At 40.1% G+C, this 20288-nt stretch overlaps 1 protein-coding gene across 1 annotated transcript in view; it reads right to left on the bottom strand.

Annotated features, from left to right (window-relative positions):
- clvs2 (clavesin 2) overlaps positions 1–13467 on the bottom strand; it is a 31661-nt gene extending 18194 nt beyond the window's left edge. The window contains exons 1-2 of the mRNA XM_073492226.1: positions 13079–13467; positions 10826–11000 (exon numbers count right to left, since the gene is read on the bottom strand). Of these exons, the coding sequence (XP_073348327.1) occupies positions 10826–11000; positions 13079–13467 (564 nt within the window). The remainder of the gene's footprint in view (positions 1–10825; positions 11001–13078) is intronic.
- Between the last annotated feature and the right edge of the window lie 6821 nt (positions 13468–20288).

The raw sequence follows: 20288 nt of genomic DNA, 5'->3' as shown, positions 1-20288 counted from the left end.
CAAAAAGCAGAAATATGAAAAGTTGTAAGATCATCACAGTCACTAGGGTTCATCCTCTGGGAAACATGATTATCTGTACTGATCATTCGAATCATTTTAAGCTGATCAGTTGACATCCACAGTTCTTATCAGCGTTGTTACTGTACGTACGAGTTTTAGTTGCATTCACTCGGCTAGAATGAAAACCTGCCGACTATTCAGCTCTCCTCTTTATGATTGGCCAACTTCTATCCTCTGACGTCACTAAAAATGTATAAAAGTACATTTTTGCACTTTTTGTTAGGAAGTCATGATTGCACACACAAAGAAGATTGTGTCACTATGGATGCCTGATAAAGGAGAGCGGCTCTTCTTAGAAATAAGCTGAAGTTACGGCTTTGAGTTAATACGCAGAAATCGGGGCAGTGAGAGCCTCGGTACTCTGTCAGTGTGTTGATGGTGGTGACTGACCTCCGGTAAGAAGCTTGTATGTAAAAGTTAACTTCAAACTAAAGATGTGTCTGATATTGTTAAATAGTCTGCTTCTTACACTCAATAGAATCAAAACACATTTTTATAACCAGACTGCACTTTGTTTGGTCCATCACAGCAAGGTTGAATCTTGTGCATAAATTGACCCCAGTATTCGTATTTAGCAGCTGTGTCTCTGAACAGGTACAGCCTGTAAAGAGACACAGGTTGCTGGTACAAATATTCAGTTTTTCACCTTTCAGTTATCCAGTACTAATCATCAGTGTTTGCTATATTTACATTTAGTACAACAGGACAAGTCAAACCGAGCCCCACTGATTTGCTGGTTGAGCTGTACCGTGCTGGTGATGGACCTGCTCTGGAGTAGGGCCAAGCTGCATCCCCCCCCCGCCTTTAAACAGGCTGCAGTGACGTCTTGCAACTCCAGCCAACCCGTCAAAAGCAGCCGTCTCCCCCTAAAAATCGATACTCAGCTCATGTCTCTGTTCAGCTCTCAGTTCTTTTGTAGCTTCTAACTTGTAGCTTCTCTTTAGTTTCTCTCGTCCTGTTTGTACTTCCAAACATCTGCTGTGTTTTACTGTTTCGTCGTGTTCGCTTTCAGCTGTTTCAGGAGTCATGTTTAGTTACTGCTGGAGAAAACACAACATTTCCTGTAAGAACTTTGTATGGTACTGACTGGAGAGAGACAAATGATTTTTCGATCCCGCTTGAATTGTGCCATGAATCTGTGGTATGACGTGTGTCAATTTAAAAGATCATTTTTTAAGTCAAGAAAGTCAAACTACATCGTCTCGCTCAACACTTGTAATGCTTTTGCCTGTTCTCCTCGATCGAGTTTCAATAAATGTTTCAGCATAATACATCCAAGTCTCTTCAGAAACACGTTGACCTTAAGAATCACCTCACAGTACTCAGGAGAGAAAATGTCCACTTTCACAGTTTTGGAGGTTGTATGTTTCACAGGTCTAAATCTTCAGACAGACCCGTGGAAAAGAAATCTCCCCTTACTGGGCATGAATTTATTTGCAGTAAACAGTAATAATGAGACCTGACTCTGGGCCAAACCCAAACAGACCCAAACAGAGAGCGAACAGTATCACTGGCAGCAGCCCGATGCTCCTACAGTTAACAGTCTGGGTCAGAAGAAGAGCAGCAATACATTTTAGTCTGCACTTCACAGTTTGCTCTTTCTGTCTGCTTTGAAAATTTTTAATGATTCACCAGAGCTGAAAGTTCAAACACTTCAACACACAGACCTGCGATCCACAACAAAACCACAGAACTGAACTCGGCTCGATTAGACTTAATGTAATTTGATTGGCTCTCGGATCCCAGACATCACGTCATGTGAAGATGAATAATGCATTTATGTAGCCTTGTTTTACATTACAGTGACTCGGTTTGCCTTTAATTATCTAATCAAGGTTGAACCTCATTATACTTCTGTTTAAAAAAAAGCACAGTGAGACAGCTCCTATGATCAGCACAGTGGGAAGCCCTATATGATGGACTTTTTCCAACGAGCATGTGAACGCATCATTAGACAAAATCCCAGATCCACATCACAGACACAATCAAATCAGCTGATTTCTGGGTCAAGTCTGATGTAACAATGTTAGTTCACACCGTTATTGAGACACTGAAAACAGCAGCTTTAAATGCAGGTTGCACGGATGAAGCTGCAGCGTTGACTCTATTGAATGACAGCTGTACAGTCAGTGAAGTGTCAGAGGTTGAGGACAGCTCATTCACCACTGAGTGGCAGGTATTTGATCCGAGGTCAGACGGTGTCAGGCTGTGACAGATCGCCTTAATGAGGTGATTCACATCTCTGATCCCCAGAGACAAGAGGGTGCAACTCAGGAGGCGGCTCAGGTCCACATCTGGCATGTTCACACAGATTGTTTATTTACAATCATAAAAATACTGCCAATATAACCCAAAAATATTAAAAAACAGAAAGATAACAAAAGGTTTCTATTGTTTTAATCATCATTTTAATGTTTTTTCAAGCTGTTTTTCTTTTCAATGCTCTGCAAATAACTCACCTTGGCTAACTACAAGATTGGTATTGTGCAACATTTTGTGAACTCTGAGCTTGTTAAAAATAAATGTATAGGGCTACATTTAAAGAAAGGTTAACTGTGAGATCCAGTCCAGTCCAGTCCAGTGGCATAAGGCAACAGCAAAAAACAAGAAAGCCAAAGATCTTTAGTCTGGTTGATTAAAAAATATTCATGAGGAAATAAATTGTGTGTGTGTGTGTGTGTGTGTGTGTGTGTGTGTGTGTGTGTGGTTTGAGTGACGTGAAAAGTAAGTCCCATTTTCTTTTTTTTATTGTACAAATTATGATGAATTAGGAGAGTTCATGTTCCATGAAATGACTCCATAAAAACACTGAAATATTCTGGAGTGAGAGGCTGTTTCACTTCAATGTGGTTTGACAACTTTTTGTTAAAAGCCTGAAAACGAAGGCAAGATGGTATTTTTTAGTACAACTTATTGAATGTTTTTTCAAAGTGATTTATGAATTTTGTTGCAGACGGTAGATTGGACAATGAAAGATGCTTTAGTTATTTTCCTCTCGTCTTTTTGGACTTTCTCTGTTGTTTGTAAAGGTAAACGCTGCACTTTGGTCCTGACTGAATGGCTATATGAAAAAAAAATGTAATTAATTAATTAATTAATCCTCTTGTATAAAATGATTAATACAAGTGTTATTGTGTTAAGAAGTAGGGCTGCACCTTATTGGAAAATACTGACATTGCAGTATTTGTTTCCTGCAATATATATTACAATATGAAAGAAAAAAATACAGACATTTTCACCTGAAGACTTGAAAAGCTGTATTTTGCCTTTGAGTGTGTGTGTTCCTGTAATCAGCAGCTCGTCATGCCGGGACTGGTTAAAATTTAAAAGTTCCGTATTTAATTTTTAAGGTAAATGTTGAAGGTTTTTCTGGTCTTTCAAAACCTTTGTGACTCACTTGAATGTCACTCGATTACCCTCTTTGCTCTTTACGATCTGCTCATATACGGGCATAAAAAGTGATGAATACATGTAAATTACTACAAAATCTTACATAGGGCCCCTTTAAAAATGGCTGATGTTATTTTCACAGAGCAGTTTAATGTGCATTACTTCCCTCTTTGAAAACATTTTCTAAACTTGTTTGGCAAAGGACAAGTCAAAAGAAGGTTTTGCAGACTTGAAACTTTAATCCCTCTGTAACATCGTAATCCTGGAGGATTATGACTGGATGGGTTTGTATCCTGCACACTGTCTCACCTCCTTAATATAATCTCTTTTATGAAAGCATAATGAAACCTAAGTGGAAAAGTGGAGCATGTACTGTACTCTGCTGACTGTATCTGAGAGGAAGAAGCACACAAAGCGCAGGCAGTACAGTCTCTGGCACAAACCGTCCGGCGGCACATTAACAGCACGACTACAGCGAGGGTCAACTTCAGGACACAAAGCTCTGTCAGGCTACCAATTCTGTCCCATTAGATTTTTTTCTCCGTCTCACTGTTTTCAGATAAATCACAACCAAAACGTCACAAAACAGACTTTGTTTTCCATCCTCGTAGAGGAGCAAAAAACATACCACTATAAACCAGTCCAGAGCAGGATGCTGTACCTTGACAACCACTGGATATCTGCACATAAAACTATATTCATGATACCCAGGGGATGATTCCTACAGCCAGACAGACTCCACAGATCCCACCCTTTGTCTAATTTTAGAACCAGGCTGTTGTTTGATGAGCAGTTTGAGGTCACAACGCCTGATTAATCAGCTGAATGGAGTTTCGCTCGGCTGTTCCGTGGTCAGACTTCCCCAGCCCAGCTGCCAGGATAAAATGTAGCCACTTAACGTTTCTGCGAACCACTGATACCTGATGGTAAGTCGGGACATCTCCAGCTGTGTTTGTGGCGACCAAAACAAGTATTTTAAGCCACAACATTAACAACCAAGTGGCTTTTGTGCCTAAATTTAACCAGAGCATTAGCACAGAGCACTAGATTATTCAGTTACAAAGCTGATGACAATGACACTCATACTCCCCAGAGGATGAACACTTTCCATTTCCAAGAGCTTTCCTTTAGCACCAAACCCACAATAAAACCTAGGATGGCACTCAGTAGAAATTATATGCTGCCAAGGCCCAACATAGACACCAGCCACCTAATACACCTCATTATTTTCATCAAGATCCATTCATCACTCCAAAAAAAACACCCTATCTCGTAATGTTAAAGAAAGTGAGAAGGAAATCCTGGATCAGTTCCTTTATTCAGATCTGCACCAAAAGGTAATGGGGTCTATTCTATACAGGGATGGTTGGGCGGTTAATACACTCTCCCAGGTGAACAAGGTCCAAGTTCCTAGCCAATTCTTTTTAGTGCCTTTATTGTGAAAATGTAACCGGACATAGCATGTTTGTTAACTTGACCACAGGAGAGACTGTGTTGTTTTCAACATGATAGGTGAGGCTAAACACGACAGAGACACGGTGGACCGGCGACTCTATTCGACAGTTTTGCATGATACCGGTTTGAATAGACATATTTTCATGCCATCATGCTGATAACTCCTGTACAGGTAGCAGCATTCAGGAAAAATGTACCAACGTTAGCATCATTACTGCCGAGTCTCCAGAACAGAGTTGTCAGTCTGCAGTTTTTTCTTTCAACAGTTGAAGAAGTGAGTCGTTAAGATGCTTAACACTTAAGTCACAACATCCCTGCTTCAAATCCGGCTGGGACCTTTGTTGCATGTTGTTCCCCACATTCTGCCTTTTGACTACATACTTAAAGGCAAAAATGCTCCAAAAATAATCCAAAGAAAAACAAACAAACAAACAAACAAACAAACAAGAAACTGTTGCATATTCGGGGGTGTAATAACCACTGAACCCTCTATGGGTGCCAGCAGGGATCCGCACTAACAGTCTTGTGATCTACGCTGCACACTGTGCTACAAATTTGGATCCCAAGACATGTGGCCTACATGCTATTTGTATTTGCTCAAAACTAAGATTGTCAGGGTTGCCATGACAAAGAGCAGATCACAATTGAGGCAGATTGAGCAGCATTAACATGGAGGACGAGGCAAGAGAAAGGCAAGCAGATGAGTCAGAGCAGCCAAAACTGGAAGATGAATAGAAAAACCAAAAAGGATTTTGACGCCTTGCATTGCAAAAGGAGCAATTCAAGAATGTCATGTCATCTTAATTTAAGATGTTTAAGTCTGATTCTCTCTTATGGAGGTTAAATTATTCTGTCAAGCTCAATTTGAAGCAGATTACTTAACTTAATTTGTTACCGTGACATCGTGACTCTTTGTCAGCTGATGAGAAACAAGTGAAAAGTGGATTAAATGTTGCAATGTTAAAGACAACCACGCAAGACAAAAATAACTTGAATAATCTGATATTTGAATAAAGAACGTAGCTGAATTTAATATTCTTGGCCAATATTAATGAACTGTGATGAGATTTGAGGCTGATATGAATAAGTTTCTCTAGTTTTGAGGGATTTTTTGCAGTGTAACTCGCCAAACTGCTGTCAGTTCAAATAGAAATCAGATAATTCAGCTCCGAGCGGCTTGAAAAATCTGTGGAAACAAAGAAAAACAAGGACAGCAGAGCAGAAGATATAAAAGCTGCTGATGCACACAGAAGTTAACTGAGTGATGTGTTCAGTGTAAATCAGCCATCAAACTACATCAAACCTTCATGCAGAAGAAACTCCGTCCGGCTGCCCTGAAGATGACTCTGACTCAGCTGCATTTAAACACTTACCGGTTTTCAGATTCCCAACTGAAACCTGTTCGGACTGAAGTGACTCACTGTGACTGCTTTAAAATATTTAGATCTCTGTGCGTGTGTGTGGGAGTGACTCAGCTCGACTATTCTCACATATTGTACAGAAGCTAAATCATAAATGTTTCATGTGCTTGCAGTTTATGTATTTGTTTATTCAACAGGGACAATAGGTTGACATTGTTTTTGTGGTGACCAATCCCGGCTATTTTTAACGGGAAGCTGAACAATCTCCAGCTGTTTTTTAAGGAGATCTGTAGACATTTTCAGTCGTTTTTGTGGAGACCAATCCTGGATATTTTTAACAGGAAGTTGAACAATCTCCAGCTGTTTTTGTGGAGACCAATCCTGGATATTTTTAACAGGAAGTTGAACAATCTCCAGCTGTTTTTGTGGAGACAATACCGGGTGATTTTTAAGGAGGCCAGTGGGCATTTCCAGACATTTTTGTGGAGACCAAAGCCAACTTTTTAACGGAGAGTCTGACCATCACCAGCTGTTTTTATGGTGACGAAACCGGGTGTTTTTTAAAAAGAGACCTGGGGACATTTCCAGTTGTTTATGTGGTGACCAGAGCCGGCTTTTGTTCTTGGGAAGTCGGACCATCTCCATCCGTTTTTGTGGCGACCAACCCGGTGATTTTTAAGAAGCCCTGGGGAAATTTCCAGCCATTTTTGTGAAGACCAAAATCGTCTTTTTGTCGCAGGAAGCAGAGTTGTATTTAGAGCGAAACCATGTTTTCCTAACCCTAACCAAGTGTTTTTTTGTGCTAAACCTAAGCGGAGCATAAGCACAGTGTTGTGACAAGAGAGAATTAGAAAAACTGAACCTTAACAAACATCAAGTCGCAACATAAAGAAATGTTTAAAGTTTAAACTTATTTGTAGTTTTGCAGAAATGCACATAGCTAAAATGTATTCTGGTGATTTGGTTAGATATTTAATGTCCTCTGACTTGTGTTTTCAAGCAGCATGGTGAATAATTATAAAAAGCCATATCGGTTTACCTACAAGAGCATTTCCTTTGTTGTCTGAGGCCATCTCCTCCTACACCTGCGATCCTGGAGCAACATTTATCTCACCTTTGACTGATGTTAGCTACATGAGACTATACTGTATATGACAAACGAGCAGAAGCATGGGTGACGAGGATAACAGAGGTTTAACCTCGCAGGGGCTTTTAGTATTAAACCCTCTATTTTATATATATATATATATATATATATATATATATATATATATATATATATATATATATATATATATATATATATATATATATATATACATATATATATATATATATATAGCCTTGTCCTCACACGTATGGCAGTGTCACACTCCTGGATCCTACTGTGGACAATAGATAGTTCAAGTTTAAAAAAGGTTCCGTAATTTCCTGAAGCAGCTGGCCATCTTAATTTTGAACAAACGCTACTCCAACAAGAGAAAATAGTGCATTTGTTTGTTGACAATAAGGAAAATAAAGATCATCACTACATATAAATTATTTCTCCCATCTTTGCATCAAGTAGAACATGCGCTTTAATTTATTGCCACTTTCTTGATGATTTTGTGTTTTGTGCGTTTAATCTATCAAATCAAATGACAATAAATCAGATCAAATCACCCTGTTACGTGTCTTTCTTTCCCTCTCTGCTCAAAATGATGAGCAGCCATTTGTGTGAGCAGTCGCACAGTTGGGAATGACTCAGGGCTCAGCTAATAGCTGCCATCAATTATTCAGGCTCTAATCTGTGTCTGGAGAGCCGTCAGAAATGTGTTATATATGGACTCGTCGCAGTGATGCACTGGTTGTTCCCTTGGCCTGAAAAAGGAGAAGGATTTTTCCCTCACCAACGCAACCACCTCGACTCCGCGCTGACACAGCAGAAAACTAACATTTACAGAAAGTGGAGGAGGTGGGAAGAAGTGTGAAAGCACCCTGCTGATGTCATGATATCATATTTATTGAAATATTGCTGGGGCTTAAGTAGAGGATGATTTAATTTTTTGTTCTGTTATTGAATTATTTTGATACTCAGGAACAGTTTAGTGATTCATTATCTTGAAAGCAAACAACTAAACGACGGATGGAAATTGCCCATTTCTCAGCTGACTGTTGTGTCTTTTGCTAACAGTCGATTTAACACAGTACAATAAAACAAGCTCCACTAATGGATGACTTTGAGACCTTTACATTACTGTTAAACAAGGAGGATAATTAGCTGTCGTTAATAGATTGATGGATGGATGTTAAAGGTACCTTGCAGAGTTTTTGGCCACTGGTAGCTCCATGGAGCCATGTTTTGATGAGTCAGCTTCTGTCTGTTGGTTTGTTTTATTGTGCCTGTCTGCATATACAAGGAAGAACAAGAAGAAGACTGCTTGCTAGCAAACCATGTAAACAATACATGATTTGAAACATTTTTTTAAAAAGTACCCCGGCCAATGTTTTATGAGGAAGGAAATTACCTAAAAATACACATGAGAAGAAAGCTCCAGTTTTAAATAAGGTTCGGAGGACAAGGGAAGCGGAAAGAAGCTCCTGTACATGTAATTTCATATTGTAATATTAATATATCTCATGATACAATAAATCATTTGGGAAATCAGCCTGCATGCAGATTGAAAGAGTTAAAATGAGTAGTACGTTAGGCAGTTAAAAAGAAGCAGATTTGAAGCAGATGAGTGGTTACCACTTCTGTCCACAGGGGTCTCCAAAATCAACAAAATATCAAACTTACTTGTAGTCGCTTTAAAGACTATTTCTTCACCTGTAACCAAATTTACATTTTACAACAGGTTGTTAAATCTTCCAAATTCCCTGAAATAAAGACGCTGGCACCGTCAGTGGCAGCTGTAGTCCTGGACCAGACACATCTTTGGTACTTGGCAGTTTTTGGTACTTGGACACATTTCATTTGGTAGCAAAAAAGTAATAAAATTTGATATAAAACTTTACTGCTTGATGTGGGCCCAGTTTAGAATTTGCATTTTTTTGATTAACTTATCCTGAAATATAATCACTTTCTTTTCCACTCCTCCTCTTTCAGCTTTAAAACTAAACTTTAGGATGTAAAACAAGAGTAAAATTCAAGGGAAAGCAACTGTGACAGTTTGGCATCCATCACAGGCACATCAGATAATCTTTTCGACCATGCTGCGTCTTACTCAACACTTCCCTCTGGAAACACTTCCCCTTAGATTTCACTTTGGCTAATGGAGCCCAGCACAAATTGGCAGATGATTCACAAGGATGTTGAGAAAGCAATAACAGCCCCCGACACACACACACACACACACAGAGAGAGAGAGAGAGAGAGAGAGAGAGAGAGAGAGAGAGAGAGAGAACACACAGGCAAGACGTTTCCTCTCGGGTTTGGCTGCTTACCAGAGGACAGCTGTACTGTGAGCTTTTCCTCCCGTATCTCATTTCAATTATGACATTAAAGGTGTCCTGAAGACGGAGAGCACTAATGCCTGTTAATGCCATGAAAAACCCTCAACACAGAGATACAAATCTAATGAGCACTATCACATTCATCTCATTTCTCTGTTTCCCACCCAAAAAACGAGAACGCTAAAGAAAACCGAATTGACAACCACTGAAAATCACTTTCTTCGCGTCGTCTACCTGCCAAACGAGCCTTGAAAAAAAGCACCCAGCAGTGTGTAATCAAAATGGAAATGTCATTATTCCTTCCACTGCTCTTTAAACAAGCTCACGGCTTTAACACGCTGCTTGACTTGTTCTTAAGTGGAACATTTTGACTGCAGAGTGGCTGATGTGAGCAGGAGCTGGAGGTTTGTTCTGCCACTGTCAGAAGGTCAAAAATAATCCTTCAGAGTCAAGTAAAGCCCGAGATTTTGCTTTTTCCTCTGCCAAAAATAACTTTGTTGAGTCAAGACTGCAGATTTGTAGATGCTGAGATAATATTAGGAAAATTTATGATCTAGATCTGCAACCAACATTGATTTTCAATATCAGTTAAAGGTGTAATTTGTAAGAAATGGCCAGAATTCAAAGGTAGCTACAAAACTATAAGGGACAGTATATACCCTAACCCTAACCCTAACCCATGGATCTAAGTGGCCCTTAGTCCCCAGGAAGTTTTCATAGTGGCCAAACCGTGTAATTACATCGTCACGTGATGCACTGCTGCCCAAAAAGACTTTTTCCCATAAGCTTTGAGCGTCACAACCCCCGAGACATGACTCGTTTGACTGTCATAACTGGAGCCATTCAGTCCAATAAATTCAGAAAGTCTAGAAGAGCCGCACGATTAAATTATTTTATCCCCATTCAAGTTCAGCCTCGGTCGGCAGAAGTCTCTAGTGTGCACGTTCTTTGCTCTTATGACTCATTTGGTGAGTGTTTGGTAAAGATCACAGTCATGGTTAAAAACAATGTTGACGTCTTGAGATGCAAACCACAGTCTCCGGTATCAAAGTCTGACACAGAACCAGTAATCAGCCATCATCATTATAATAATAAAAAAGCCTTCTGACAGCCGAGCGTCTTACCTGTAGCCCCTCGATGGCCAGCCGCAGCATGCTGGGAGTCAGCTTGGACGCCTGCTTGAAGGTGAAGTTACTCCAGTCGATGATGAGGATGAAGCCGTTGACCTGCAGCTCCGGATCTTCTATCATAGACTCCAGCGACAGCAGGATCGCCCTCAGTATGTCCACAAATGTGTATCTGGGAAAAGTGTAACAGCCTGTAACTCTCTGCTCATTCTGTCACACAATGACTTTGTAACACAGAGAACCAGCACTAAACTAAAGAAACAGTGACCCAATGATTAATTTTCTATCTAAAGTCAAACAAAAAGGAGTCTAAAGGAGATTCTCGATAAATCAAAAACTTGTGAACTCACAACTAAAAGTTAGAAAGATGGTGAAGATTAGAAGAACAGGTGGAACCTTTTACTCACTCATAGGCTGTTATCTGACAACTTTAATCACCAGGTAACTTTGAAGAATATACATATTGACTCTAAACATGATGAGCAACAGTTTGTAGTTTAAATCTGAAATTAAACCCAACCTGGTGGTCTTAAGATAAGTTACAGGATGAAAAAGAGGACGAAATATAAAGTATATTTTCTGACTTTTCTCTGTGGTGTTTTGTGATTCTGGATAGTTTGAACTCCTTTGCCTTATAAACAACGTTCAAATAAAAAGCTTTGAATGGAAATTCATTCTTTTGATGGAACTGCAAGTCACTGACGTGAGCTGCAATTATTAATAGATTAGCTGTCAACTACTAAATTATTTGCCACAGTAAACTGAATATCTTTGGGTTGTGGACAAACCATGACATTTGAGTCGATCATCTTGGGCTTTGGGAAACACTGATCGACAGTTTTCATTATTTTCTGACATTTTATAAACCAAACAACGTATCGATTTATCAAGAAAATGATCAGCAATTAAAAATGATCCATTGGTTGCAGCTCTATTGATATATCATTCATTTTAAAGGGGTAATACGTTGTAAAACACTGGTTTAAACATCTTAGGACTAACACGAGTTTACTTCCATTGAAATAAATTGTTAAATGCACGAGTTGTTTTGTAAATAAGTACATATGTCCACACGCTTGAGGTCCAGGCTGTTTGGACTCTACTTAGTTCGATAACAAGAGAAAATTAAAAGCTTCTTCAGACAAACATGTCCTTCCAGCTTTATTGCAACAGTCTGGTTTAGTTTAGTTTTTTGAAGAAGGGACAGCACAATTAATAAAAACACATGGTAATACATGAGTAAACATGACAGAATTAGCCAAAGGATTATTTTTCTTCTGTCGTCAGGAGCTACTTTTTACTTCCACTACATTAATTTGATAACTTGAGCTACTAGTTACTTCTCAGGTTGCAGATTAACTTATTTGATCAACAATAATATAAAAAAAATGATCACTGATAAACAGAGAAATGCTGAAGTGATTATCAGATCTTATAGTTGGCAATAATCAGACCCTTATTATATAATATTCACAAACATGTGCATACTGTATAAGTGTAATTTACTTTTACTTTTAATACTTCAGTACATTTAATATCAGATACTTCCAGACTTTCATTGAGGTACTATTTGTATGGGTGACTAAAATTAAAAGTAAAATTTTGAGGTAGTTGTACTTGAGTATTTCCAATTTCTGCTACATTACACTTCCACTCCACTACACTTGCACTTTCTCCTCCACTACATTAATTTGATTACTAGTTACTTTGCAGATTGCATGCTGCATCAGAGCCAAAGAAGCACATTTAAATTAAATTATCTTATCAGCAAACAGACAAAAGAAACACAGACTCAAAAGCTGAATATCGGATCTGATAATCGGCTAAATAATAATATAATAATCAGTATACATACATGTAAATATGTGTAATTTACTTTTACTCAAGTACTATTTGTATGGCTGATGGTATATCATCACACAATATCTTTACTTGTAGTATGACTTCAGGGTACTTTATACAACACTGCCTTATGTTTGGGTGTCCACAAACTTTTGGCCATGCCGTGTATTTTCCCCTCATTTGATTAAAGAATAAAGATGAGTTGGTTTCTTGGGGTTTTCAGTGATGTAATGGTGCTGAGTGGACAGCTCCACACACCAGACTCCATTTAATTTGAGTGGTTTTTTAACCCACTGACTCTCCTCTAGTCTTTGTGTCCTGTTGCTCTTTGTTTGTCTGATCAGATAACCTCACAACAGACTCCACAGCCCCATCACCACCAGCCCCAGCCCTCCACCTCTTTATTACCTGCTCTGGTCCCAGTTGGCTGCGAACAGCACCAGTATTTTCCTGCCGTATCTGTCCAGATTGGAGAGCACGCCGGGGAACCCGTCCTTCAGGGCCTGCTTGATCCCCGGGTCGGTCGCTTTCAGGTTCTTGAACATGTCCAGGTTCTGCTGTCGGTACTCAAAGTACTGTGCCAGCAGGCGAAACGCCTCGAAGTGGTTGAACTTCCTCGCCCGGAGGAATCTGAGGATGAACGCGTCGTCTGTCCTGAGGAACCCGATGTCCGGCCGGGTGATGATCATGTCCCGGACCTCCTGGATGTCCTGGTGTAAAGTCTCCGGGTTCTCTTTCAGCTCCACCTTGGCCTTCTCCAGGGTCTCTGGAGAGAGGCCAGCCTGTAAGTGAGTCATCTTTTGCAACAGCTGTCCCTCCGCGGGGGACCACAGCACCGCAGCTTCCAGTGAAACAACACAATCAAATGTTACCTGCAGCAACAGGGTGAAGTGTGTTAGTAAATGCCTTTCTCTCTGCCTCACCAGCTGACATGAGATGGAGGCCTGCTGCTCTGTAGACGTAATCCACCCTGAACTGGCACAGGCGCTGCTGCTATGATGCTCCTAATATCAACATATGGGCCGCTCACTTTTACGCACGCAAACATTTTAATTCCACCTGAAAGAATTCAACTTTGTTGTGATTTTCCCACAGCGTGTGTCATGACTCAGGTCCTCCGGGCTTCAGGCTTCAGCACATCCAACCTGCTGATCCGGGCGGCCCGAGCTCAGAGCCGACAGACGGCCGCTTCCCACCATGTCAGAGCCTCTCCTCTCTTTCTCTCTCTGTCGGAGGCACAATGACGACGACAGCATCACCGTCTCCCCGGCGTCGCTCGCGGCGGCCAGGCAATGCGGCACGACCCTGCAGCACCTGCTATATCATCATCATCCTCATCCTCCTCATCATCATCATCAGCATCCCTCCGCCTTCACAACGCATCTCCATCCGCCGACCGACTGATGCTGATGCTGATGCTGCTGCTGGTGCCGCTCCGCTCCGTCACCGTCAATCCAGGCAGATTTGGCCGCCTGCTCCCGCCTCTACATCCCCTGTCTCATCATCATCGTCATCCTCCACGATTTTTTTTGGGGGGGACGTGAATTCAGATGTTAAATCAGGCTTCACAAAGACTAAAAGAGGGGATCCAGCAGCACAGGTGTCCCGCGAGGCTGTGTTCCCCTCCTCCTGCCACCGGTTTCTGGGTTGGGTGGGGTGGCTCTGTGGGGGGATTACCGTCTCTGCTCTTCCTGCTGCCGCTGCTGCTGCCGCTGCTGCCGTCTGTTCGCTGGGAAAGTGACTGACAACAAGGGAGTCTGCGCTCCGGTCGGTGTATGGACGCCACCGGCTGGGGGGGTGGGGGAGGTGGTGGCTGGGTGGAGGGGGTGGAGTGTGAGATGAAAAGGCAACAGATGCAGGGAAGATGGAGATGTGGAGAGGCCAAAAAATGAAAGTGGAGGGATGGAGAAAGGATGGTGAAGGGAGGAGGTCTGTAGGATGAAGGTAGAAAGCTGAACGATGGGGGTGGACTCTGGGATTAGAAGCCTGAGGCAAAATCAGGGGCCTCAACATCACCTCTCTGCTCGTTTTCTTCCTGAAAGGACCACATGCTTGCAGGGTTAGGGTAAATTATTTCATTTTTGTGGACTATTTTCTATTACGTGCTTCAGAATACCACAGAGCAGGTGTGCCCAAACTTTTAACCCCAAAATTCAAACTTATTAGTGGACCACAGGCGAAAAGCAAGCACCTATTTTATTATTTTGTTAAGAGACAAGCAAAATGGAACTATAGGGAAGGCCAGTAGGAAATCTACTTTCTAAATATGATCTAAACTGTTTCTCTCCTCAGTTTACGACTTAAAGGGGCACTATGTAGTTTTGGAGAAGAAATTCAAACTCAGAATTTTAATATTTACAATGTAAATGAGGTAATAATTGGTTGATCGAAACAACAAAAAAAGGATAAAAAGCATAACGGACAGACTGAAACAAAATAATATTTGAGTGAAAATCATAAAGCAAAAGAAATTGTCAAACACTTGGTGATTTTGTTTACATATTTGAAAAAGAGTGTGAAGAATCATAAGCTTATTTCATCCCACGCCTGCTCCATAAGTCATTGAATGAATAATTTTCCCTAAACTTGTCTAAATATAATATTGATTACCTTTTGTCATACAAAAATATCAATTAATAACTAATATACTATCCTTATCAGAAAATATAAATTATAAATATACAGTAATATACAAATAATTCAAACTCAGAAGTATTTAATTTTTTCCATAACTGAGTAAACAGCCCCAGAACACTGTATGAAGGTAGAAAGGTGGCAGGGTCCGCCAAATATAAACAAAGTAAAACAGTATGAAACTGTGTTGTCTTTTAAGGTCAGTTTGTTTATTCAGTTTGTTTAGGCATAAAAAAAAGGAAAAGTTCATTGAAGATCTTTCTCTTCTACAAAAAACTACATAGACTAAAAGAGGGGGGTCCAGCAGCACAGGTGCTTTAAGAACAGGTGAAAATATCAGGATCATTTTTGGATAAAAAGTTAGCCTTTTCTTTTTTTCATTGGCCTCTCAGGGATTCCATAGAACTAGCACCTAAGTTCCCTTAAGTAACTCACCTCCTCTAGAAAGTGTCACTCAGCCCACCATGGTCAGATCATGAAAAATAATAATAGTTATGGATCCCACATCAGAAAAAAAACATAAACAGTGATTCATGTTTGGTGGAACAAATCAATCCTTTGATTTGGCCAACTTTGGCCATAATCCATAAGCGATAAGGCCTAAATTAAAGCGTCTTGATGAAGGTACCTTTCACTCCAGACTCTTAAAGGAAGACTTTACCCAGAAATGAAAATTCAGTCTCAGTCATATCGGGAAAGGCAGGTGAAGTTTCACAGCACAACAGTGTTGCAGCATTCTCCCGAACAACTGAAGTAGATGGGGACTTGTTTTAAAGCATAGTAAAACAACAGAAAATAAAACATAAAATGGCTCCATACAGCTCGTCCAGCGTAATCCAAGTTATCTTATCAAATATCATGATATTTTCACCAAAAACCTTGATATTGGTACTGCAACAGTATTGTAGGGATGACAACTGGTACTTTCATAAAACAGTAAAACAATGAGATTTTTTTTATAATTAATCATCGTTAATGTGGATATAATGACTAAGCAGGAAAAAGGGCAGTATTGGAACAAGTAGAACAGTCTGATAAGTACAGAAAATGACATCACTTTGCTGTAATGCAGCCTGTAAAACCAGGAAATACCATGATATTGTTTTATCTTAACAATGTATACAAGAAGTGAAATGCAGGATATGTTGTCCTTCTCTCATGCAGCCCCTTTACACTCAGTGATCCTTCCACTTCTTTTATTTGTTTGCCTGACTGTATTGATTGAGCAGAGAGCAGTAAAGGTAACCGAGCTGCATGTGAAGCTCACCGCTCAGACATGAGCAGCGACACAGTCGACCTCGAGAGAGATAAGTGGGCTGATACAAAAGAAATTAATTCAGCATGTTTAAGTGCAGCTGTCTGGTGACCACTGAGCAGGTGCCACTCCCTCATCCACCCCTCCACCCCTCCTCTCTCCATAAATCTATTCATCCACACACCCCTCCATTACACTTCATCCGACTGGCTCTCTAATGAATCTCTGTAGAATCTATGTCCTGTTTTACTGATTGAATCTTGATCTAATTGAGTAAAATCTGAGTGACGGTGGACAGAAAATGTCAACCCTTCATGTCCCCTCCTCCAAGTCTTTTGTCACTTTATCTCTCCTTCTCTACCAAGATAGGCTAAAGCAACACCAGTCTGGAGCCTCCAACAGACATCAGAGGTGGGAAGTAACAAATTACAAGTACTTAAACAGATTTTCCAGGTATCTGTACTTTACTTGAGTATTTATATTTCTGACAACTTTTCATTTTCAAAACAGGCTCGTTACTTTAGTTTGATGCATTTGAGGGGAATTATGGATTATTTTGCTTTTGCGTCATTACACGGCACCTTCCCCACATCGCAAGACTGATTCCAAGCTATCAGTGCACATCACGCACGGCAGACGTAGCGAGACGAAACAAAGACGTAAAAGATGTAAGAAAATGGAAACAGACAGAGAGGGACGCTGGAATGAGGAGAAAAGGTGAACCACCACCACTTTTGTCCACAGGGGCCATCAAAATCAACAAAATATTAAAGTCCCTTGTAGGAGCTTTAAAACACATGATCACACACACTTTGGTGTATCAATAGTTTGATATAAGACCAGTATAAATGTGTATATCCAACAATTTATCACAACACTTTCACATCAGGAACACCCACGCCATCCACCTACTCCACCCCATATCTCTAAAGTTAAATAAATAATTCAAACCAAATCATGGCTGACTCTTACAATGTGTTTTTAAGTAACCCAGACTGTGTCAGGCTTCAAGAAAGGAATTCATTTTTCCAGTGAGCACATTTGCTGCTGAATGAATCACAAAAGAAATGTCCTCCCACTCACAACAACACAGATCCAGGCACATATTTTCATATTCATGCTCATATTTTCTTTCTTCACACTAATTCAAACACACACACATACACACAAACCATTCTGTCTTTGTAAATACATCTAAAGTGCTGCAGGACATTTTGTCAACTGCACACCACTTTAGTTTTTAACAAAAAAATCACTCATGGTCGCCCATACAGCTTCTGCCTAAAGACCACAGTTATGATAATATCCTGGCAGTTGGGGGTGGGGAAAGGGGCAAATCCTGAATGGAGGGGGGTAGAGAGAATCCAACAGGGTCCCTGGGGGCAGCCGGAGGCGTTGCATTAATGCCCCTTAACTGTGATGGGCCAGTGTTGGAGCGAATTAAATAAATTGCGGACATGCATTGGAAATTACCTCCGGTCTTCAATGGCACAGCTGTCTTTTTGATTTTAGTCTCTGAGGGCTGAACGGCTGATTGAAAAAATGACGACTGGACATAAAAAGTTAGTGAGGACGTCCTGTGGATTCAGGGAGTCTGAGGCTCGGTTTACTCTGCAGCTCAACAGGAACAGTCCTGGTTTCCCCCCCAAATGTGTCAAATGTTTGTTTTTTTCATTAATTCTTTGACTGTTCCTGCCCTGGTACTCAGCTCAATTAGACACACATTTACACTCACTTGCCAGTTAATTAGCTACGCCTGTCTAGAACTAATGCAGCACTCCTGCAATAAATCCTCCCTTCATGAAGGTTATAATGTGTTGTAAAGTGTTTTGATTCAATTGTATGATCATTTCGGAGCATTATTCTAAGAGGTGTCTCTGTCATATGCCTAATGCAAACTGGCTGGACTGTAATTGCTCATAAAGTGTGTATGAGTATGTATCTCAGTCAGCAACCTTTTCAATTAAAGAATAATTACACCATGCACAAGTCAGTAATATTCAGAATTAATATTCAAAACACGACCGACTGTAATTGCTTCATAGAGCTTGGATGTAAGGAGTCAGTCTTTGTTTTTAAACTGCTAAACGCCTGGTAGCACTTCATCTCTCAATCAGTTATTTCATCCTGCTCACAGGGCAGCAGCTGACATTTGATGAAGTACGGGACAGCTGTGAGCAATGAGTTGTACATAAGGGGACATTTTAAACCTGTTTCTGGAAAACAAATAGACTAAAAACCAACACCACAGCTTATCATTTCAAGTCTTAAGGTTCTGAATGGAAAGATGAACTGACCCACCATGCATGTGATTACTAGGCAAACACTCCTGCACATAGAAATATTCAATTCTAATTCACTTGACTGTGGAAGAAACAAAGAAAACAGCTGGAACAAGCATAAACCACAGGAAGAACTAAAAACTGAACCTGTAATGGTCTGTGTGGATCCAGAACACTGATGCACTATGACGCCCTCTGCTGGTCACTGGCTTAAATGCACCTTTTGAGAAAAGATCTACTGAGACAGTGGCATGATTTACATGATTTTATTTTTAAAGAGCCTGAAACTGTTTGCTACCTGATTGTTTCCCGTTTGCACAGAGATATGTATAATTACTCATGATCCAGCTTAAAAACAAAAACAAACAAACAACAACAACAAAAAAAACCCTCATGATCCATCAAAACACACAGTTGCCTCCCTTGACAGCATCAGATAAAGAGGACACCAAACTGCAGAAGACAGAAGTCTAACAGGGTCAGAGATGAGCTCCTTCTCCCTCAACCTCTCTTAATTATTGGCAGGGCCTCATCACCTGATGATCAGGAACACCTGAGAGGAGAGAAGAGAGAAGAGGAGGAGAGACAACGCAGAAGGGGGAGCACATAACATACTAGTAGATTGTATCAGTGGCAGAAAATATTCAGATTCTTTACTAAAATAATTCACTCCAAGTAAAAGTCCTGCATTCAAATTCATACTTAAAGAAAAGTGCAGAAGTATTATCAGCAAAATGTTCCTGAATTATCAAAGGTAAAAAGCACTTATTATTCAGTTTTCAGGTGACTTTAATACATAATATATTATTGAATATGTATCACCTAAAAAAATATTAATTGGTTGAGTCTTAAAAGTCTTCTCCACAAAATTTTCCACAAGATTTCTGCCAGTGTAGCTGTTTTTTTGACCTATTTCCAACAGAAAACAAGTTGTTTGACTGAACTTTTTAAACGTGAGTGTGAGATGGCGGATTATGATAACGCTGTTTGTTTAACTACCAATACCAAGAGAAATGTCACATTATTCTAGAACATTAATAAAACGAGTTGACCTCGATTAAAACAGGTTAAAAGGATCTCAGTGGATAAGAAAATTAGACTTTTAGGACTTAATAATAGACACAAATTACTCTAAATTACTGATCAGAAAAATGTAGTGGAGCAGAAAGTTCAATATTTCTGTCTGAATTGTACAAGTACATCAGTGCTGTTCTTGTTAATTTACTTTACTTTACTTTGTGCTTATGAATGTTAGCATATGAGGTTTAAGTGAAACACTAAAGGAGACATTTATTTCATAGCCAACAGAATGTCTTGTGTGATGTACGAACAGCAAGACGTGAGTTAAAAGCACATACTGCACATGCAAGAATGATATTCTTATTTGTATTACTGCATGCAGAAGAAAAACAGCATGCTGTCTTGTAATAATTGCTATTTTGAACAT

The sequence above is a fragment of the Pagrus major genome, chromosome 22 (genome assembly GCF_040436345.1).
Source record: "Pagrus major chromosome 22, Pma_NU_1.0".
NCBI classification, from domain to species: Eukaryota; Metazoa; Chordata; class Actinopteri; order Spariformes; family Sparidae; genus Pagrus; species Pagrus major.
The sequence above is the reverse complement of the archived record's forward strand: the minus strand, read 5'-3'. Positions and strand labels throughout refer to the sequence as shown.